Raw genomic sequence first — 22,479 nt, 5'->3', positions numbered from 1 at the left:
GAACAACGGAGTACTCCAAGGGAATGTGGTTTCACCTATGTTGTTTATCATGGATTTTGTATGCATAGAAGAATTGGGATGGTGGAGAAGGATCGAACTGGATTAGTAATAGTAAATTAGTTGACCTAGATTATGGTGATGGCACTGTTCTTATTAACAGAGCACCACAGGATTTGCATTGCTTGCTTACCAGAATGCATGAAATATCACATGAGGTTGGGCTCAAGATAAATAGAAGAAAGACAGAGATGATGTGAACGGAATGTGCAATGGAAGAGAAAATATCACTAAAAGGAGAAAGGATTGAGGTAGAATCATTTAAATATTTAGGAAGTATATGATCACTAATAAGGGTATTTAATATTGGAGTTTTATTAAAGATTGAAAAAAGAAAATTAGACAATAGCTAGGTTAAGTAAGATTTGTAAATCAAATCGCCTGAAATTACATATAAAAATCAGGCTATATATCAGTTAAGTGAGATCTGTGTTACATTATGGACATGATTCATAGTATGACAATGAAACAATCTCCGACAGATTTAGTAGATTTGAGAACAATGCCCTAAGAAGAGTTTTGGGATTTAAAGTGTAGGGCAGGATTAGAAATGAAACTATAAGAGAGATTAGTCAAGAACCATATGTGAATGAGATCATGGTGATGGGTAGATGGAGATGGTTTGGGCATACTCTTCGCACTCCCATATAGATATTAGTTCACCAAATATTAGATTGGGCTCCAGAAGGCACTAGAAGAGTTGGAAGACCCAAGCTTACATGGCTGAGGATTATGAAACGTGACGTAGTTGATGATGGATAGAGAAGTATTGATTTTAAAGCTCTAGATAGAGACGACTGGCGAAATCTAACCGAGGCCCTTTGCGTTATTAGGCGTAGGAGGAGATGAGGATGATGATGGCTAGCAGATTTTAAGTTTGCATGGCTGTGAGTTGTCCTTCTGTAGTACTTCAGTTGAAGTGTCAGTTTTCCAGTTCACACTTTAGATTCTTTCTATCTTTGTCATTTAAATTCCATTTCTCTTATTAATAAATACATCTTAATACTTTTTTTTTATAATTCATATTCTGTCCGTAAATTAGACCAAGCACTGTGTTTTATAGTGTTCATTAAGATCATGACGTCTATGCTATCAAAGAGTTTTTTCACAAACAATGCACAACGGTTTTCCCGAGTGGCCCGCTATGAATGGGAACACCTTTTCCTACTGCGTATTGAAATTCCACTTTCTATCATTTTCTACTTCTCAATTTGATAGAATTACAAAGCTCCGAAGAACATACACAAATCCGAACCGTATGTTAATTATTGTTGATTGGTAAACGCTTGTAACAACTGCTGGGCCAGGGTGGCAGATGGCTGGCACCACAGGGGCACACCTTATCTTTCCTCCAAGAGGGACACTAGTATTAAACACCTATTTGACTCAATATGCGCATTTTTCACGGAAAACCGATTACTGTAATGCGAAAGTAGAAGATATTTTCTATAAAAGATGTGCATGGAATAACAAAATTGCTAAAAATAACTAGTAGACTTACTGTTTCACAATGTATTCATCAAAGAGATGCAATGCGCCACTGGTTGGCCATCCCTGTCTTTCAGTATAGCTTAACAAAAATGTTTTAGCAGTGATAGGTTTTATGCATATTAGAACAATTCTAGAATATTTTATAATCTTCACTCAAATGTTATAGCATGCAGAATATAACTATTGTCAACGACATAAACTCAAAGTAGTATTTTATTTCATCCTATGGTATAAAGGGATGATTTCAAAGTACACTGTAAAAAAATTTCAAATTTTCTTTATAAACATAAAAGTAGGTTTTTGCTCATGCTAGTTTTATACAAAATGATATCATAGTTATAATACAATTATGGTAAAGTATAAAATGAAATATTAAAAGTGAAAAGGCAAGTCTAGACCCGCTAAGCAATGGTAAAGGTTTTAGTAAAATTTAAAAGCTAGAAAAGTTGAATTGTTCAAAATGCTAAATTTTAAAGGTTTTCAGGTCCCTTTACGTTCTTAATAATATCAAAGTTCATTCTTCAATCTCAAATAATTTTTCAGTCGTAATAGTTGAGCATGCAGGATGCTCATAATGATATACTCTTATTTTAAGGACCGGGGACATCCAAAATATAACCCCATATTTTACATTATATGTTTTCTTCTAACCTCTTTAAAGAGGAACTCATTGAAAATGAAACCTTTTTATGACTACAGTACATCGAGTTAGATTTATATTAGTCGTTTTTCTGGACGCTAATATCCATATATAGGTTCGGCTGGCTTGCACACATAAGCATTGACACAAGCGTCGGGGCAGCAAAGTTCATAACGAGGACATTCCATTCTATTGTAACAGATCTGTGGTTGACCCATGTAATGTCTGTAAGGAGGGTAACAGTAGCTTCGTCTCATTGGGCATTGATAACGCATCATATCAGTATCTGGAAAAAAAATGGAATTAAAGGAATAGTATATATTATCGTCGTCGAAAGAGTTTTTTCATTATTATTTGAACATTCAACTACTGGACATTATATCATATAGTTATTCTTTTGTGATCAGCAGTCCCTAGATACGAAATTGTTTCCTTGCTTTAGCTTTCCACAATTACTATTATTATTTCATTTAGATTTTATCTTTTCTATTTGAAGTTCAGCTACCACTCTGTCAACCTTCCTTTCTTTTGTTTTTTTCTTTTTGTATGAGGTATTAAGGATCTATTGAGTTAAATCTGTTTTCTATATCAGTGAGGTGTTCGTTAGTTTGATTATGTAAATTATGAAATTATGTAAAGCCCAGTATGTAGCTTTATCATGTCTCTGATAAGATTTGCAACTAGCATTCCAAAACCTAGGCCATATGTTATAAGAGTATTGATTTCGGATGATTCATATATTAGGGCAACCAAGAATTGATAGGTTTCTTCAACTATTAATGTCCTAAAGTGACCTCATTTTCACATTCAAATTCAGACATGGCGTTGGATTTCTTTATTTTACAAAGTTTTTACTTTTTTATAGTTACCAATATGAGTTAAATTTAAAATTGTAGTGGGCAAAGCAATATAATTGTTTAAGAAGATAACCAGAGAAAGTATCTCAAATCCAATGCTTCAGGATTTTTTAAATATCTATTCCATACAGCTGTTGCTGTTATCACTTCCTAGACCACATACTATTAGATGCAAAGGATGTGCTAGTTAATGTCCCAGTAATTATATCATTACAAAAAAATACAGGTCCTACAAAGGAGATAGAAGTTACGATTAACCTTCGTTCTAATGCTAATTGGTATGTAGTTCAGTACGTTAGAACCGGGAAAAACACAAAAAATCTTGGTGCCGGCGATAACACAATATTAGTTCGGAATCTGATAATTGCTATTCAAATTTTTCGCTCATGCACATTTTTTCAGTGAGTGATCAGTAACCAATTTGTGGTAATTCAGAGAAAATGCAGACCGCCTTACATCCATCACAACAATAGAAATCCCACATGTAGCTGTTAGGGCACCAGTATCTGCAACCCATGTAGTTATTGTAGATTCCTCCAATGCCTGTTTGTGACAGTACGCCATCATAAACCCCTCCGTAAGTTCCATACATTGGATAACCAAAACCATATGTTATCCTGGCCTTGATACGACTGATAATACTGTTAGTTCCATTTTGTTTATCTTCTCCATCATTAGCATCTGTATCTTCCTGTGACTCTTTGATCAAAGTAAGATTTGTGTTATTCATAGACGAGATGCATTCTGCGATAAAACATACTGATAGTATTGCCAGTATTGTATTCCTTGCAATCTGAAAAGAGAATGACATTAATTTTCACATATACGATGGCCTTAAGATGATGTTAAAACAGTTTTTGATAGAAAATATAATGGCGTTAATGCAGATAAATATCACAATGAGTTTCCTTTCAGTAGGCCTATTTCTTAGATTCGTAGGTTTTCATCTGATAAAATTTGACATTGACCTGACGTAAAACCTACGGAAAAGATCCAATCTTGAATCCTTTTTATACGCATATTTTCATTAAAGTGACAAGTATAATCAACCGTCACTGTTTGCAATAGAAATATCAAATCCTTATTTATGAATATTATGTATTACCTGCTGAGATACAGTATAAGTTTGATTATATGACAATTGAGGTATTTTATGAAATTATGTAATTTATATCTATACAGATACATACATACATACATACACACACACACACACACACACACACACATATATATATATATATATATATATATATATATATATATATATATGTATATGTGTGTATATATACATTTATGTATATGTAGGTATATGCTGTATCTATACAAGTAATTGTATATATATATATATATATATATATATATATATATATATATATATATATATATATATATATATATATATACTGTATATAGATATATATTTGTGTGTGTGGAGAGAGAGAGAGAGAGAGAGAGAGAGAGAGAGAGAGAGAGAGAGAGAGAGAGAGAGAGAGAGAGAGAGAGAGAGAGGAGATACATTTATGTATATATATATATATATATATATATATATATATATATATATATATATATATATATAGTGCATTTGTATTGTATATATAAAGGTAAGCATGCAGTCAGTTGGTAGTGAAGTCTTGGGACAAGCAGTTACAAGGAGAAAGCCATAGATATTAAATGATGATTGGGATACCATAAAAAGTAGACAAAAACGGAAATCGATTGTTAAGTTTTCGAGGAAGTAATGAAATTTACAAGGTAGAGCATGCTAAGTATTGCAGTATTAATAGTGAGGTCAAAAGAAAAGCTAGGAATGACTGGAGAGAATATTTAGACAATAAAGCAGAGGAGGCTGACAAAGCTATGAATATTCAGGAATCGGCTATGCTGTAAGAATTGCTCATAGAATTATTAATGAGATCTTTATGGGGCCAAAGAAGAAGAAGCATATACCTATCAAAGAGAGAGATGGATTTGTTATAACAAAAGATGAAGAAAGACAACCTTGGATGGAACACTTCAGTGGGGTTATGAATAGGAGATAAGGAATAATTTGATTGATATACCTGAAGCTGCTGAAGACCTTGATGTGCCCATGAATGAATTCAGTGTATTTTAACTTGAAGCTATTTAAACTAAAGAGATGGAAATCACATGAATGGGAGGTAGTAGTGTTGGTGAAAATGGCAGAAAAGAAGACCTGACTGATTGCAATAATTACAGAGGCATAAAACTTGTCAGTTGTTATGAAAATATATAGTATGCTCATTTTAAAGACTGGAGATAAAGATTGATTAAAAGTTGAGAGATGAACAAGCAGGATTTAAAAAAGGTAGAAGTTGCACTGACCAAATTTTCATTTTGAGACATGTTGTATAGCAGTGCTCAGAATATAAAAATCCACTTTTGATGCATTTATGGACTATGAAAAAGCCTTTAATAGTATACACCAGCCAATTTTATGGAGATTCCTGCATTATTATGGAATTCCTCTTAAATATGTAAATTTGATTAAGTCTGTTCATGTGCATAGCAAGTGCAAAGTTAATGTTAATGGAGTCTTACCTGAGGAATTTCCAGTGAACAGAGGGGTACTACAAGGGAATGTATTGTCATCTTTGTTGTTTAGCCTCCTCATGGACTTTGTAATGCATAGATTAGTCAGAGATGGTTGAGAAGGATTGGACTGGGTTGGTGATAGGAATTTAGGAAACCTAGAGTGTGCTGATGATGCTGTCCTTGTTAGCAGAACACTATAGAATTTGCAATGCTTCCTTACCAGAATGCATGAAATATCCCACGAGGTTGGGCTGAACATAAATAGAAAAAAGATAGAGATGATGACAACGGAGTATGCAATGGAAGATGAAATATCATTGGAAGAAGAAAGGATTAATGAGGTAGAATCATTTAAGTATTTAGGAACTATGATCTCCAATATAGGGTCTTTAGAATCAAAGTTTAGCAAAAGCTTCAAAAAAGCAGATCAGACAATGACTAGGTTAAGTAAGTTTTGGAAATCAAATCGCCTGAAATTACATATAAAATCAGACTATATATCAGTTTAGTGAGATCCGTGTTACTCAGTGGACATGAGTTATGATATGACAATGAAACAGTCTCCAATAGATTTAGTAGATTTGAGAACAAAGCCCTTAGATGGATATTGGGAGTTAAATGGCAGGACACGATGAGAAATGAAACTATAAGAGAGATTACTCAAGTGCCATATGTGGATGAGATCATGATGAGGGGTTAGATGGAGATGGTTTGGGCATGCTCTTCGCACTCCCCAAGAGACAATAGCTCACCAAATGTTCAGCTGAGCTCCACAAGGCAGTAGAATTGTTGGAAGACCCAGATCTACATGGCTGAGGACTATGGCGACCGTAGTAGGAAATTATGAATGGAGAAGTATAGAGAGGATTGGCGAAATCTAACCGAGGACCTTTGCGTCAATAAGAGTAGGAGGAGATGATGATATATATATATATATATATATATATATATATATATATATATATATATATATATATATATATATATGTACGTATATATATATATTATATTCTCACGAAACTGGTCTTGTGTACAGTAAATACAGTAGTTTATTAATGATTTTATTTATATTTTATTTGTGCATCGAAGAGAGGTTAGCCAGCTATGAGTTTTTCTCGTTTAGACATAAGTTTATTATGTAAACTACGTAAGACTTTCGTCGTTAATTTCATTTTATTCTTTATTTAAGTCATTATATGTACATTTACATTATTTTTATTAATTAACTTTATTTCTCGTGTATTTGTTATGAAGTCTAACATAATCTCTTTGAGAGTGCTATGTAACCATACAAGATAGGAACAAGGACTTAGGTAATGTTTTTTTTATTTTTATGAGGTATTGCGTCATGTTTGTGAGAGAATACGTAATACTGTATGCCACCTGCTTTGGAAGATTCGCTAAAAACCTAGTGATAGGATGTTATCTTCTTATTTCGGGGACAAAGGGTGAATGGAGCTAGCTGACAGAGAGTCGTCTCGCTGTGTGTAATAGTTGCCCAGGAAACACGGGATTAGTGTTCCTTTTGCTTGAGTAAGCGTTCGAGAGAGCATTACTTGCTAACTCTGACGCCTTAGCCCAGCCCACGCTTCCAGAACTCGCTCTCCTGGAATCTTCTGGAAGAAGCTAAGTCTCTTATAAAGATGACCCCCTACGGATGCGTAGGCAGATAGAAATTTCCAGCCTTAGGACAGCCATCTCCCCCTTTGTCTCACTCTCGCACGCAGCTCAGTGTACTGTTTTAAAAGTGTTCAGTGAAAAATCAAAGTTATGGTGTGACGGATTTTGTAAACGTAGTGAGTACTTATAAAAATTCTCTTGTATCGTGATCTGGTTATCTATTTTCATTAAGTGTCTAACTTAAATATTGTTTTCAAATTTAATTTCATGTGAAATAAGTGATTGTATAGTTTTCATAAGTATTTCTTTTGTCATAGTCTACAGTTTATTCATATTTAACATTTAAAGTCAAGTCATTATATAATTTTCAGATCATAAAATTTTTTTCTTAATCTAAGTTTTGTTCAAACTTAATATTTCGAGTAATTTGTTTGTTTTATGTAAAGTCTTTCGGAGTGTTGTAATTTATATAGAATATATTTATTTTTGTAAAAATGTGTTTATTCCAATCACCATTGTTTTAAGTAGTATTCACTCATATCCTGTTAAAGAATCACGGTAAGTAATAGTTTTAAATGATTCTTAAGATAAATAACCCAGTTTATATTTTAGTGTACTTAAGAGACCTTTGGATAAACAGGTGAGTTTGGAGGTGGAGGGGTTATTTAGCTATGCAGTCGTAATATATATATTTTATCATATGTTTGGTTCCCAGACACGAGCCATTATATAATATATTTTTGGTGGTAACAGGGTCGTGTTTTGATTAAAGGTTTTGAACATTCATTGTTGATAGGATTGTGTGTATTTTTTTAATAAATTTTTGGAAAGGTATTTAATATAGTTGAATTACAAGATGGCACAGTTTAATATCCAAGATTTTTTGAATAACTCAAATGTTCAGGAATTGTCAAATGCTAATGTAACTAAAGTTCAGGGGCTCTCTAATTCAATGGCATGTAGTGGCCATGCAATGAATGGGATGATTAAGGCCCAAATCAAGTGTCTAGCCTTAGAAGCATTGATAAATTTGGGAAAGTTGTCGAAAGAAAATATTGTAGCAGCTTGTGAACTATTGGAGGAAGCTGAGGAAGAATTTTTAGTAAAGCAAGGACTGGTTGACCCTCAAACTGAAGGCATGGAAGCAGATAGGGAGGTTGAGGCCGAGATTTGACGAATTGCAGCGGAGGAGGATTTGATCAAGTTGAAGAGGATGGCAAGTGCAAAGGAAATGGAAGAAAAAGAACGAGAAGAAGCCCAAGAGATTGCAAGACATGCGAGAGAGATGGAAGCAAGCGAAATCGCAAGACGAGAAAAAAAGGAGAGAAGACAGGAAGAAGATAGAGAAGAAAGATGACGTGCGAAAGAAATGGAAGCAAGCCATGAAGAAGAAGAGAGAGAATAAATACGACATGTGAGTGGGTTGGAGCTTTTGAATGCCCGTGCACAGTTGACAATGCAGACGGAGGCGGCCCCTGCTAAGCACGATCCAGTGTTTGATGTGTCGGAAGCCCAGAAGTTAATTCCAAGGTTCACAGAAGAGGCCCCAGATGAGTTCTTCAATCATTTTGTAACGGTCGCATCGATGATGAAATGGCCAGAATATAAATGGTCTGTGTTATTGTAGAGTGAGCTCTTTGGGAAGGACCGCAGTGCTTACTTATCCTTATCTCAGGGCCAGAAGGAGTATCAAGAAGTGAAGAGGAGTGTGCTGCAAGTGTATCAGATGACCCCTGAATATTATAATGAAGGGTTCCGAAGTGTGAGAAAGGAGAAGAAAATTACTTTCCTGGATTACGCCTATAAGGTACAACCATGTTTTAAGAGATGGACAGAGGCTGCTAACGTAAAGGTGATGACTGATTTAGAGGAATTGATAATACTAGAGCAGTATGTACGAGGAATTCTTAAACATATTCGAACGTACTTGAGAGAGAGAGAGAGAGAGAGAGAGAGAGAGAGAGAGAGAGAGAGAGAGAGAGAGAGAGAGAGAGAGAGAGAGACAGGTGAAGAAACTTAATAAAGTCGCTTTGCTGAGGGAAGATTATAATATTATTAGTTGTAAACCCTCCTCAGGCAGGAAGTTTCAACTGTCGTTCCGGCCAAGTGTCATGTATTCGCCGAACTATGGAAACCAGTTCAGTAATAACTACATGAACAAGTTCAACAGTTACAGTGAAAGTAGCACTGGTACTGGTACAATCGTCGAATTGTCCTGCTTCAAGTATCGTGAAAGACGTGCATAAGGTTGATATTGTCTGTTTTAAGTGTGGCAAGAGAGGCCATATCAGTAAGGAATGTTGTTCAAACCAACCGAAAGCAGTCACCCAAGTGAGTAAGGATAACTCGACGTTACAGAATGCAAAGACGAAGAAGCAATCGAGAAAGGATGGAGAGGAAAATAAACCAGCCAACATTTACACGACAAACAGGACGAACACAAATAATGTGGATGCCTTTAAACCATACATTTATGAAGGTATATTAGCAGCAATAGACGGGAGTGAGCGAACCCCGGTCAGAATATTGCGCGACGCAGGTTGTAACCATAGCGTGGTGGTACTAGGGGTGCACTCGTTGGTGGATCGATCTCTCACAGGAGACTCGGTTATTTTGAAGGGAATAGGAGGGGAGGAGGTTATCCATATTTGCTGTTTGAAACTGCCATACAAATTGATGACAGGTAATTTTGGCTTTGCGGTAAAGGATTCATTGGCTGTCGAAGGAGTAGACGTCCTGCTGGGTAATGAGGTTAGTGGATCGCAGTTCGTGCCATGTCCCATTGTAATGATGAAACCTTTGAAGTATAGTCGTACGACTGAATTCGAGAAGGAGTACCCATATCTCTTTCCTAGTTTTGTTACAACTAAGAGCATGATGAAGAAAGTGGCTGAAAAGAAGAAAAAGAAATCGAAGGAGTAATGAACTTAGAGGATTTGTTTTTCGAAGAAGAGGATTCCGTGGATGGTAAGCAAGAAGAGAACTCCCGTGTAGGCCCGAGCAAATAGGAGTGACAGACGAGCGGACAAGAGGACAAAGAAGAAATGGACTTGGAAGAAATAGAAAATTCAATGTTAGAAGTAGGACAAGTGAGTAGGAAAAGGCTGATAGTATTACAATGGAAGGATACAACGTTAACAGTGTTATTGTACCATGTGGTGGACAAGACGGAGGCACAGCAGTCTCTGACCTGTTATTATCTTAAGGATGGGTTGCTTATGAGGAACCATAGACCCGCCGATATCCCTGGGCATGCTGAATGAGGGATATATCGTCACATACTAATTCCTGCACTCTTGAGAAGACAGGTGATCACAGTAGCGCATGAGACGGGACATATGGCGATAAGGAAGACGACGGAGAAAGTAATGAAACAGTTTTTTCTGGCCTGGCAAGCAGAAGCACATGAGCCAGTTTTGCCATACATGTTACGTATGTCAGATGACCGTAAAGCCAAACTAGTACATTAGGAAAGCTCCCTTACACCCGATAGTAGTGCGAGGAGAACCCTTCAGCAAGCTAATGATTGCCATTGAGGGACTTTTACCGAGGAGGAAAAAAAGGTCACGAATTTATGTTAACCTTGATGTCTCCAGTAACGAGATACCCAGATGCCATACACATCAGGAACATCAGTGCCAAAATAATCACCGAGAAGTTACCAGACTTTTTTTTACTAAGTTTGGTATATCGGAAATCGTTCAAAGTGACCGCGGAACGAATTTCAAATAATATTTCAGGACTTAATGAAACTGTTAGATGTAGAACAACAGCTATCAACTGCTTATCATCTGGAGACCCTAGGTGCATTAGAGAGGTTTCATCAAACGTTAAAAAGTATGTTAACGAAGTTCTGCAATGAAACGGGAAATAAGTGGGACATCGGACTGCCGTTGATGTTACTCAAAGTACGTAATGCTTATCAAGAAAGCATGTGATGTAGCCTAATTGAAATGGTATTTGGACAAGAAGCACGAGGACCGATTAAAACGGTAGCAGAAAAATGGAAGGACTGAGAGGAAATGGATGGAGATTACGGCAAGAATTTGAGGAAAAGGATCGGTGATTTAAGGAAATTCTCCCTAGAAAACCTTAAGGTATAATGAAGAAAAGGTTCGATATGAAAAGTAAGGACCGACAGTTTTCGATAGGACAATAGGTATTAGTTTTCCTGACAATAAGGAGATTCCCACTCACAAACAAGTTTCAAAGACCATTCAAGATTTTGGAGATCAGTGACCTGACCTACGTTATCGAAACCTCAGGACGAAGGAAAAGTCAAAGGAAAGTACACGTCAGCCTACTGAAACCCTACTTGAGCAAAAACGAGACCGAACCATACGACGACAAATATAAGGTAGGGGCAGTAAGCAAAGTGAATAATTCGTCTATCATTGGGAATTAGGGAGAGAAAATATCTCATTTGAACTAGGAGCAACATTAGGAATTAGGTCGATTAATTAGAAGTTTCCCTGATATTGTCTTTTATGTTCCGAAACGAACCAACCTGACGAAGCATGAGATACACCTCAAAATAACAGAAAGACCATTTAAACAACGCGCCTATCGACTGTCGCCGTATCTCTGAGAAGTGATGAGAAAAGAAAAGGACTACTTGTTACAAAACAGATTAGCCAAACAAAGTTCTATCCCTGACAGTTCTCCATGCTTGCTTGTGAAAAAAACCGGACGGATCTTTTAGGATGTGTACGGACTACCGAAAGTTAAACTCGATCACTGTGGCCGATAATTAACCATTGCCGCTCATCAACCAACTACTTAACAATACTGGACAAGCGAGGTTCCTCTCCAAATTCCTTTGGATGACAATGCAAAATTTTTATCAGCTTTGATAACCCCATTCACCGTCATGCCTTTTGGTCTAATGAACGCCTTCACTACTTTTCAATGAGTGATGCATGACCTACTAGGTTCGATAGAATATCTCAACGATATTGTAGTATATTCATCGACCTGGGAAGAACATCTCCGAATCCTGAAGAAGGTATTTCAAAAGCTGTGAGGAGCATACCAGACGATTAACCTGGAGAAGAGCAAATTTGGAAAGGCAACAGTTCGGTACTTGGGATTTGAAGTAGGAAGAGGACGAATCGCCCCAGTAGCTGCTAACGTCGAAGGAATAAGAAAAGCATTACTCCTCACAATGAGGAAGCAATTACAGTCCTTTTTAGGGATGGCAGGATTCTGCCAACGATTTTGCCCGAACTTTTCGGCTGTAGTTGCTCCCTTGACGGATTTGACTAGCCCCTAGAAAAAAATTTTATGGACCAGCAAGAAACAGGAATCCTTTGACAGGCTAAAGGCCATATGAACTTCGAAACTGATACTGCGAGCACCTGATTTCAACAAGAAATTCCTTATCCTAGTGGATGTGTCAGATAACGGGATTAGAGCTGTCTTATTGCAAGAAGACGAGTAAGGAATTCGTCACCCTGTTTGTTTCATGTCGTCAAAGCTTAAGAAACATCAGTGAGCCTACTTGACAGTTGAAAAGGAACTACTAGTGTTAGTCACAGCGATAAGCAAGTATATTTGGATCACAATCCTTTAACTTTGGTGGATAAAATGAAGAAAAATAATAATGAAAGTTGGTGGTCATTATGTTTGCAACCGTATTGTATTGATGTAAAGCATATATCAAGTAAAGATAATGTGGTTGCAGATTATTTATTTTTGGCTGAATCAATGGAATCAGGCCCGGAATAAATAAATCTTATTTGGGGGAGCTATCTTACAAAGGTGGTCTAATGTAGAGTAAATACAGTAGTTTATTAATGATTTGGTTTATGCATTGAAGAGAGGTTAGCCAGCTCTTAAGATGAGTTCTTCACATGTAGATGTCAATTTATTATGTAAATTACGTAAGACTTTCGTCGTTAATTTCATTGTATTCTTTATTCAAGTCATTTTATGTAAATTTACGTTTTTTTTAAGAATTAACTTAATATTACACGTATGTTTGTTACGAAATCTTACGTAAACAGTTTGAGAGTGTTATGTGACTATACAAGATAGGAACAAGGGCTTATGTAATGTTTTTTATATTTTTATGAGGTATTGCGTCATATTTGTAAAAGAATATGCAATATGCCACATGCTTTGGAAAATTCACGAAAAGCGTAGTGATAGGATGATATCTTTTTTGTATTTCAGTGATAAAGGATGGGCAAAGCTAGCTGACAGAGTCGCCATGCTGTGGGTGATAGTTGCCCTGAAAACCCAGGATTCGTCTCACTGTTGCGTGAGTAAGCGTTCGAGAGAGCAATACTTGGTTGCTCTAATGCCTTAGCCTGGCCCACGCTTCCAGAACTCGCTTTCCTGGAATCTTCTGGAAGTAACTAAGTCTCTTATAAAGGCAACTCCCAGGGTTGTATAGGCTGATAGAGATTTCCACCCTTAAGACAGCAATCTCCCCCTCTGTCTCACTCTCGCACACAGCTCAGTGTATTGTTTTAAAAGTGTTCAGTAAAATAACGAAGTTTTGGTGTGACAGATTTTGTAAATGTAGTGAGCACTTACAAAAATTCTCTTAGAGTTTTTGTAAACGGCCCTGTGGGAAGGTGATAGGTTCTTGTATTGTGATCTGGTTATCTATTTTCATTAAGTGTCAAACTTAAATATTGTATTCAGATTTAATTTCAAGCGAAACAAGTGATTGTATAGTTTTCATAAGTATTTCTTTTGTCTTAATCTAAGGTTTATTCAGATTTAACATTCAAAAGTCAAGTCATTATATAATTTTTAGATTCTAACAGTTTTGTTCAGACTTAGTATTTCAAGTGATTTATTTGTTTTATGTAAATTCTTTTAAAGTGTTGTAATTTATATAGAATTTATTTATTTTTGTAGAGTGTATTATTCCAATCACCATTGTTTAAAGTAGTATTTGCTTGTATCCTGTTAAAGAATCGTAGTAAGTAATAGTTTTAAGTAATTCTCAAGAATAGTTATCCAGTTTTGTTTTGAGTGTACTAAAGAGACCTTTAGATATTCAGTGTTTTATATATAACTGTCTGGGAGTTATTTAACTGTCTCAGAGTTCGGTATTAATATTTGTAACAGATTTAATGTAAAAGTAAACAGGTGAGTTTGGAACTAGAGGGGTTGTTTAGCTTGCCAGTCGTAATATATATATTTTATTATATGTTTGGTTTCCAGACACGAGCCATTATACAGTATAATATACTGTATATATATATATATATATATATATATATATATATATATATATATATATATGTATATATATATATATATATATATATATATATATATATATATATATATACATATATATATGTGTATATATATATATATATATATATATATATATATACATATATATATGTGTATATATATATATATATATATATATATATATATATATATATATATATATATATATATATATGTGTGTGTGTGTGTGTGTATATATGTGTGTGTATATATATATATATATATATATATATATATATATATATATATATATATATATATATATATATATATATATGTGTGTGTATATATATATATATATATATATATATATATATATATATATATATATATATATATATATATATATATATATATATATGGTTTGGCCAGTCTTCATCACCACGCTGGCCAGTGTGGATTGGTGATAGTGAGAGATTTTCTTCTAATTGCTTAAAGTAAACCTACTCACTAGTATTGCTTTGCTGATCATGGCGATATGTAAACCCTTTTACGACATTCATGTATATATATGTATATATATATATATATATATATATATATATATATATATATATATATATATGTGTGTGTGTGTATATATATATATATATATATATATATATATATATATATATATATATATATATATATATATATATATATCGGTTACGGCTCAGTATTTCTTTGCCCACACATACACCGAATAGTCTGGCCTATTCTTTCAACATTCTCTACTGTCATAAAATTGACAACACTGAGATTGCCAAACAATTTTTCTTCGCTCATGGGTTAACCACTGCTCTGCAATTGTTCAGTTGATACTTTATTCTTGGTAGAGGAGACTCTTAAGCTATGGTATGTAGTTCTTCTAGGAGGAGGACATTCCAAAATCATACCATTGTTTTCTAGTCAAAGTATGATTGTAAGTAGGTCAAGGACGGTGGCTCCTCAACATCCGGATCTCAGTATTGATAATGTTTCTTTAAATATGTATGACTCTTTCAAAATTTTAGGTGTGATTCTCGACAGTAAATTTACTTTTGAGAAACATATAAGGTCTGTGTCTTCTTCAATTGCATAAAAAATAGGCTTATTGAGAAAGTCTTTCAAGATTTTCGGTGATCAATCTATTCTGAAGAAGTGTTTTAATTCTTTAATTCTACCTTGCTTTGAGTATTGTTCTCCTGTCTGGTGTTCAGCTGCTGATTCTCATCTTAATTTGTTGGACAGAAACTTACGGTCTATTAAATTTCTTATTCCTGATCTAGATATTAATCTCTGGCACCGTCGTTCAATTAGTTCATTATGCATGTTGCATTAGATTTTTCATAACTCTGACCATCCTTTACATTCAGATCTCCCTGGACAATTCTATCCTGTTCGTAATATTAGGCAGGCAGTTAATTCTAATAGCCAGGCCTTCTCCATCACGAGGCTCAATACTACGCAGTACTCTAGAAGTTTTATTCCAGCTGTTACCAAGTTGTGGAATGATCTTCCTAATCGGGTGGTTGAATCAGTAGAACTTCAAAAGTTCAAAGTTGGAGCAAATGCTTTTTTGTTGACCAGGCGGACATGAGTCTTTTATAGTTTATTTATGACATATTTGTTTTTGATGTTTTTAATAGTTTATATATCACATGTCTGTTTTGACGTTGTTACTGTTTTTAGAATGATTTATTGTTAATTTGTTCTCTTCATTTATTTATTTCCTTATTTCCTTTCCTCACTGGGCTATTTTTCCCTGTTGGAGCCCCTGGGCTTATAGCATCTTGCTTTTCCAACTAGGGTTGTAGCTTGGATAGTAATAATAATAATAATAATAATAGGCTCAATACCATGGTCTTCCACTGTCTTGGGGTACACTTCTATTGCTTGAGGGTACACTTGGGCACACAATTCTATCTTTTTTCTTCCTCTTTTTTTTCTTTGTTTATATATGAAAGATTTATTTAAATTTGTTACTATGCTTAAAATATTCTTTCAATTGTTCATTTCTTCTCATGTAGTTTCATTTATTTCCGTATTTCCTTACCGCACTGGGCTACTTTTCATGTTGAAGCCCTTGGGCTATAATTATATCATACTGCATTTCCAACTAGGTATAGGTATATATATATATATATATATAGATTTAGATATATACAGTATATATATGTTATTATTATTATTATTTTTATTATTATTATTATTATTATTATTATTATTATTATTATTATTATTATTATTATTATTATTATTATTATTATTATTATTATTACTTGCTAAGCTACAACCTGGTCTAGGACTTTCTGGCACAGGACTTTCTGGTGTAGGACTTTTTGGCTCAGACTTTTTGGCGCCAGACTTTTTGCCACTGCTATTTTTACACCAAAGAAATTATCTATGCTTATATACAGTAAATAAATAACACAATGATAATAACGAGAAAATAAAAAAAAAATATTCATAAAACTTTACACATAATACCTTTTTCATCGAAATACTTAGAAAAATAAACTGAAATTTTGCAATTCAATTCAAAGATATGTGCTAAACCTCTGAGGTATTCTAAAGGTTGCATTGTACCATAATCAGACACTATTCTCCTTATTCTCTCCTCAGCAAGTAAATATTTCTTCAGTTTGTGCAGCAGGGAGTTGGATTCCTTCAATAAATCACCAGATTGTTGGATGATGCATGGATAACTCAGAATAAATCCGCCTGTGGGCTGCCTCTGCATGATTGTTCGTTTTATCTTCTTGATTTAACGTCATGTTATAAAGATTCCACATTTCTATTTTGAAGAGAGCTGGTCGTCTGCTTTGTCTATTTCTGTTCGGTCTGCCTATGTAATTATCCTCAAACCAGTTTTATAAATCCTGTAGTTAATTTGGCAAAAAAATTTGAAAGTGCATCGATGTGAGAATCGATATCATTCACAGGCACAAAACATAGTGCTAGAATCATTTTCGTTTTCAGCGCAAACCCTGTATCATTATTGTATGCATGACTCATTCCCTTGCTCTTAAGAGTCTTATGGAGGTTATGACTGAGATGATACAAGCAACATTTTATTTGCACATTTTTGAAAGATTCTTTCATTGCTGAGATTGCACCTTGTTCAAAATCACAGAAAATGCTTTTTGGGGAACCTTCCGGAAAAGCTTCTTTGATGAGGTCAAAAAGTTTAATGTAGGTTACCCTTTGCTTGTTTGGGAGCAGTGCATAAATAATAGGATGAACTCCTCCAAGTTTTTTGGCCAATATCACAAAAACTTGCGAAAATAAAGGCGGTGCAAGATTAAGTGTTCCATCCGCGTACCAGGTGTCAGAACCACATAAAATGTCTCTAACCAAAAATTTTCTTCCAAGTACCAAAATTCTGTTGGCAGATGGGCCGCTGTCGGCAATTAAAAATTCTTCCTCTCTTCCATCAGAGCCTGCGTAAATTTTATAACGATCTGGAATTTCTAGATCAAATAGATTAACAGGATTGCAAGGAGCTTGTTGCGCTTCATTACGAGTTCTAACTGTTTTCTTTAGAGAATCCATGCGCGGTAAAACTCCGAGCTGCTTGCGATACTTCTGTTAAGCATTGGTTAATAACTGTTGATGTATTTTCTAACGTTTCCGTGGCTCGGTTAATAACTGTTGATGTATTTTCTAACGTTTCCGTGGCTCGGTGTTTTATTGCACATTTAACGTAAACAGCTTCAATTGATGCAGGTGATGATCCGTGGCCATGCTGGTTTATTTCGTTAATCACCTCACCATCTTTAGTGTGGATTCTTCCTTTACATGAATTTTTACGTTCACGTCGCCAAAATTTGATAGAAGCATCTCGTGAACTACATCTCTCAAATACGTAAATGTAGCCATTATGTACAAATATTTCTTTTCCACCTTTTACTTAAAATTCGTTGAGCCATAATGGGCTATATACGGATATTTCTAAAAACTAAAATCAACACCAGGCACAACGAAAGATGGATAAATTCTGAATTTGTAACCGGGACAAACTTAGAGAACGAACAAAAAATAAATTTCGGTGAAGTAGTTTGAAGTTTGTGTTTTAATTTCAGCGAATGTTATTTCAGTCTAATAACTAATTCATCTTTTAAATTAGCCAAACAATCTAAAACCGTTTAAAAAAAAAAAGACAGATAAATTTTTTATTTGTGACCGACACAAAAGAGAAAGAAAGATAGAAAATGTTTTGGAGCATCACCTGCGCCAAAAATATCCTGCGCCAAAACGTCTGCGCCGAAAAATCTCATTCCGGCTACAGCACTGGTTGGAAAAACAGAATGCTATAAGGCTTGATGTTCCAACAGGGAAAATAGCCCAGTGAGGAAAGGAAACAAGGAAAAATGAAATATCTTAAGAGTAACAACATCAAAATAAATATTTCCTATATAAACAATAAAAAAAAAAGAGGAAGAGAACTTGGATAGAATAGTGTGGTCGAGTGTACCCTCAAGCAAGAGAACTCTAACCTAAGACAGCGGAAGACCATGGTACAGACGCTATGGCACTACCCTAGGCTATAGAACAATGGTTTGATTCTGGATTGTCCTTCTCCTAGAAGAGCTGTTTACCATAGTTAAAGTCTTTTCTACCCTTACCAAGAGGAAAGTGGCCACTGAATATCACAGTGCAGTAGTTAACCCCATGAGAGAAGAAGAATTGTTTGGTAATCTCATTGTTATCAGGTGTATGAGGACAGAGGAGAATATGTAAAGAATATGCCAGACTATTCGGTGTTGTGTGTGTATGTAGGCAAAGAGAAAATGAACCGTAACCAGAGAGAAGGATCCAATGCAGTACTGTCTGGCCAGTCAAAAGACCTCATAACTTTCTAGCGGTAGTATCTCAACGGGTGGCTTGTGCCTTTGCCAACCTACTACTATATATACTGTACATGTGTATGTAAGCATTCCCAAATATGTTGTGTTGTCTAAATATATATATATATATATATATATATATATATATATATATATATATATATATATATATATATATATGTATATATGCATATATATATATATATATATATATATATATATATATATATATATATATATATATATGTGTGTGTGTGTGTGTGTCTGTGTGTGTTTGTGGTATGAATAGTGATATATAGGTAAGTTAGCTTCATCCCCGTACCATTTACTATATTCTAACATATTGTAATGAGAAAAGTGATGTTATCCGCTATTACAAATTTTATATCTATCATTTTGCAATATAATACTATCCTTGCATGCTTTGCAGCTCTACTTAGAATAAGTATAATGAAAACATACAAACCAAATAACTTTCCATTCATGGAAATTCACCTATACACATTTATTTCAGTGCACATATTGAAATTTCTTCATGACCAATAATGCCGTAAGGATATTATTTGACTTTTGCTTTCTGAATCGAATGGCTTTCATGTCTTTTTGGTATATTTGTGTATAGGAGGGACTTTTGAAATATTCTTATTGAGAGAAATGTGGACATGTCATCTTTAAAAAGGCAGCGTTTTCATAATAACTTAATAATAGTCTTACTTCATTGATGTAAATTTCCTTATTGAATTTGGGTATTATTGTGTTGGTAATCTATTTATTGAGTTTTTTCCATGATATAACACACCCAACGTTTTTTTTTTTTAAACAATTTGAATATAGGAAAATATAAATCGTCAAACATAACCTCTTCCAATGTCTGTGGGTAGAGTTCTCGTGCTTGAGGGTACAATTAGGCACAATACTATCCTATTTCTCTTAATCTTTTTTTTATAGTTTTTTTATAGTTTTTATATGAAAGACCTATTTCAATATTGTTATTTTTCTTTTTGAATATTTTATCTTAATTGTTCATTACTTCGCTTGTAGTTTATTTGTTCCCTTTTTTTCCTTTCTTCACTGGGCTATTTTTCCATGTAGGAGCTCTTGGGCATAATTATAGCATCCTGGTATTCCAACTAGGGATCGCAAATTATACGCTATGTATCTGGAATGCATTCTTATAATTTGTAGTATGGATGTGTTAGGTATGTTATACGTTCGGTATACATACATGGTACATACGCTTCCATTCCGGTATCAACACGAAATTACTCGTGAGTTGCGGATAAAGGCCTGAGCGGAAATTAAAAGTGAAATGTTTCTGTGGGATGTAAAAATCCGAGAGTTCTTACGTAATATACATCTAGACTATTTAATATTTTATTGAATCCAAACGTGAAGGTAAAACTTATTAATGTTTAAGATAGTTCTAGAGCTGCAGTTATTTAAAAAAAAAGCGATAAATTCATTTCAGTCTTTGAAAATATTTTTATTCATTCACTTCTCTATAACTTTTGTTCACATCCATATGCAAGTTATATCCAGTTGTGAATATTTTATATTTTTCAACATCTTTAAGGCGTTATCCAATTGAGGAGTTCAACGATACACATTTCTTCAGTAGTGTTAATATCACTACCTTCCACCAACAAAAATGAACACCAAGTACAAAAATAACTGGGAATAAGGAAGGAATACACTGTTTATACAGAAAACAAATGTGATAGATAGAAAATTATACTTTATCATGGCGCTTTGAATGATTCTAGGATAGAAACGATAACCGATAAATGTTGCTAAAGCTAAATGACTTTTCGAAATCACATTTTGCTAAGGTTAATAGAATATGAATCGAGTCTAATAAAATTAATCATTATACATGATAAAATTAACACGAGAGTGCATTGTAATTTTACGTTAACATTCTTAAATGCGATGTTTAATGTAATTTTTTTTTCTCAAATTTTCTGTTCCTATAAGTATACCAAAAATTACAATAATATTACCCCAAAAAATGTGACCTTCCTTGACCAATCATTTATTTTAGATTTGCTTAGTTTACACATAATTGTTTGAACAGCTTTGTAATAGAATTGAGAGTTTTCATAAGGTTTTGGTCTTTACGCGAACCAAGCAATCGGCAATTAATTGACAGACTATTTAAAAAATTTCTGTTAGGAAACGTCGCATAACGACACGAAGTCTCAAGCAATGTCTTTAACACAAGTGGGTGATTCCACGGATTAATTGATGTCCTTAATAAGTAAGCGTTTGAGAAAATAATATTGTATAAAGAAAAAAATCCAAGAAATACTTGTACTGTAATTGTAGAATAATTAATTCAAAGATAAAGAATTTTCAATCGAGAATTTACCATTTTATCGAACGACACGAGACAGCGTAAACGAACAACACTGAACAAGGCACCAGAATCATTGCAACTGAAAGGGATGGACACCTAGCATTTGCGAGCCACAGACCAGAGGTCACTGGACAAAGGAAGCATAGGGAAGGCTAACGTATGCCATTGTATCTAAACTATGATATCCGCGCTAGGAGCGAAAACAATGTGAAATGAGGCGGAAAGTCCTTCTACTGGTAACGCTGAAAACTATTACGGATTTTTTTCCGGTTATTACTGCAACATTTCCTGGTTGATAAAAAAACTGTTTCAAGAGTCGCCATTTTTAATTATACACAGACATAACGAATAAGCATAAAGTGAAACATTCAGTTAGCCATAATTACCAATGAGAAGAGAGAGAGGCGGAAAGAACTAATTATTACCTAAGAGAAACACATTTAACTTAGATATAGAGGATACGTAGACAATATATAACATTATTACTCAACAGGTTCACATTAGAACTATTCACGACGAAAGGAAGAAACATAAAAAATAGCATTGGGAATGACTCGTAGGAGTATAGTGAATATAGATGGGAGCTGCCTAGCCGGAAGCACACAGGAGACAATGATATCAACCTGCAAATATGAATACAATAGAGGATATTATACAATAACCATCTCACAGCGTTCCCTACTGGTGTTGCATTAGGTATTCACGCTATAACAATAACATATAGGCGATACGACGCATTTATGATTGTATGGTTTACGGGATAGCAAAGGCACACAGCAGCCCTAACCCACTCCTTATTCAGTTGTTTTTAGGCGACTGGAACATCGGTGC

The 22,479-nt window shown here is 34.5% G+C and overlaps 1 protein-coding gene across 1 annotated transcript; it reads right to left on the bottom strand.

Moving 5' to 3' along the window:
• Positions 1-2,232: 2,232 nt before the first annotated feature.
• On the bottom strand, positions 2,233-21,720 carry LOC137644935 (uncharacterized). Its single transcript, XM_068377813.1, has 3 exons — positions 21,661-21,720; positions 3,502-3,838; positions 2,233-2,474 (listed from the first exon to the last, which is right to left on the bottom strand). Exons 1-3 carry the CDS (start codon positions 21,661-21,663, stop codon positions 2,287-2,289), a joined length of 528 nt encoding a protein of 175 aa, XP_068233914.1. The 5' UTR covers positions 21,664-21,720; the 3' UTR covers positions 2,233-2,286.
• Between the last annotated feature and the right edge of the window lie 759 nt (positions 21,721-22,479).

This window comes from Palaemon carinicauda, chromosome 8 (assembly GCF_036898095.1).
Source record: "Palaemon carinicauda isolate YSFRI2023 chromosome 8, ASM3689809v2, whole genome shotgun sequence".
NCBI classification, from domain to species: domain Eukaryota; kingdom Metazoa; phylum Arthropoda; class Malacostraca; order Decapoda; family Palaemonidae; genus Palaemon; species Palaemon carinicauda.
Note: the sequence above shows the minus strand (reverse complement) of the source record. Positions and strands in the feature narration are given on the sequence as shown.

Coding starts and splice junctions, on each gene's coding strand:
- LOC137644935 (XM_068377813.1), bottom strand. Junction 2,475..3,501: donor TTTCTATTGTTGTGATGGAT/GTAAGGCGGTCT, acceptor TTTTTTTTCCAG/ATACTGATATGATGCGTTAT.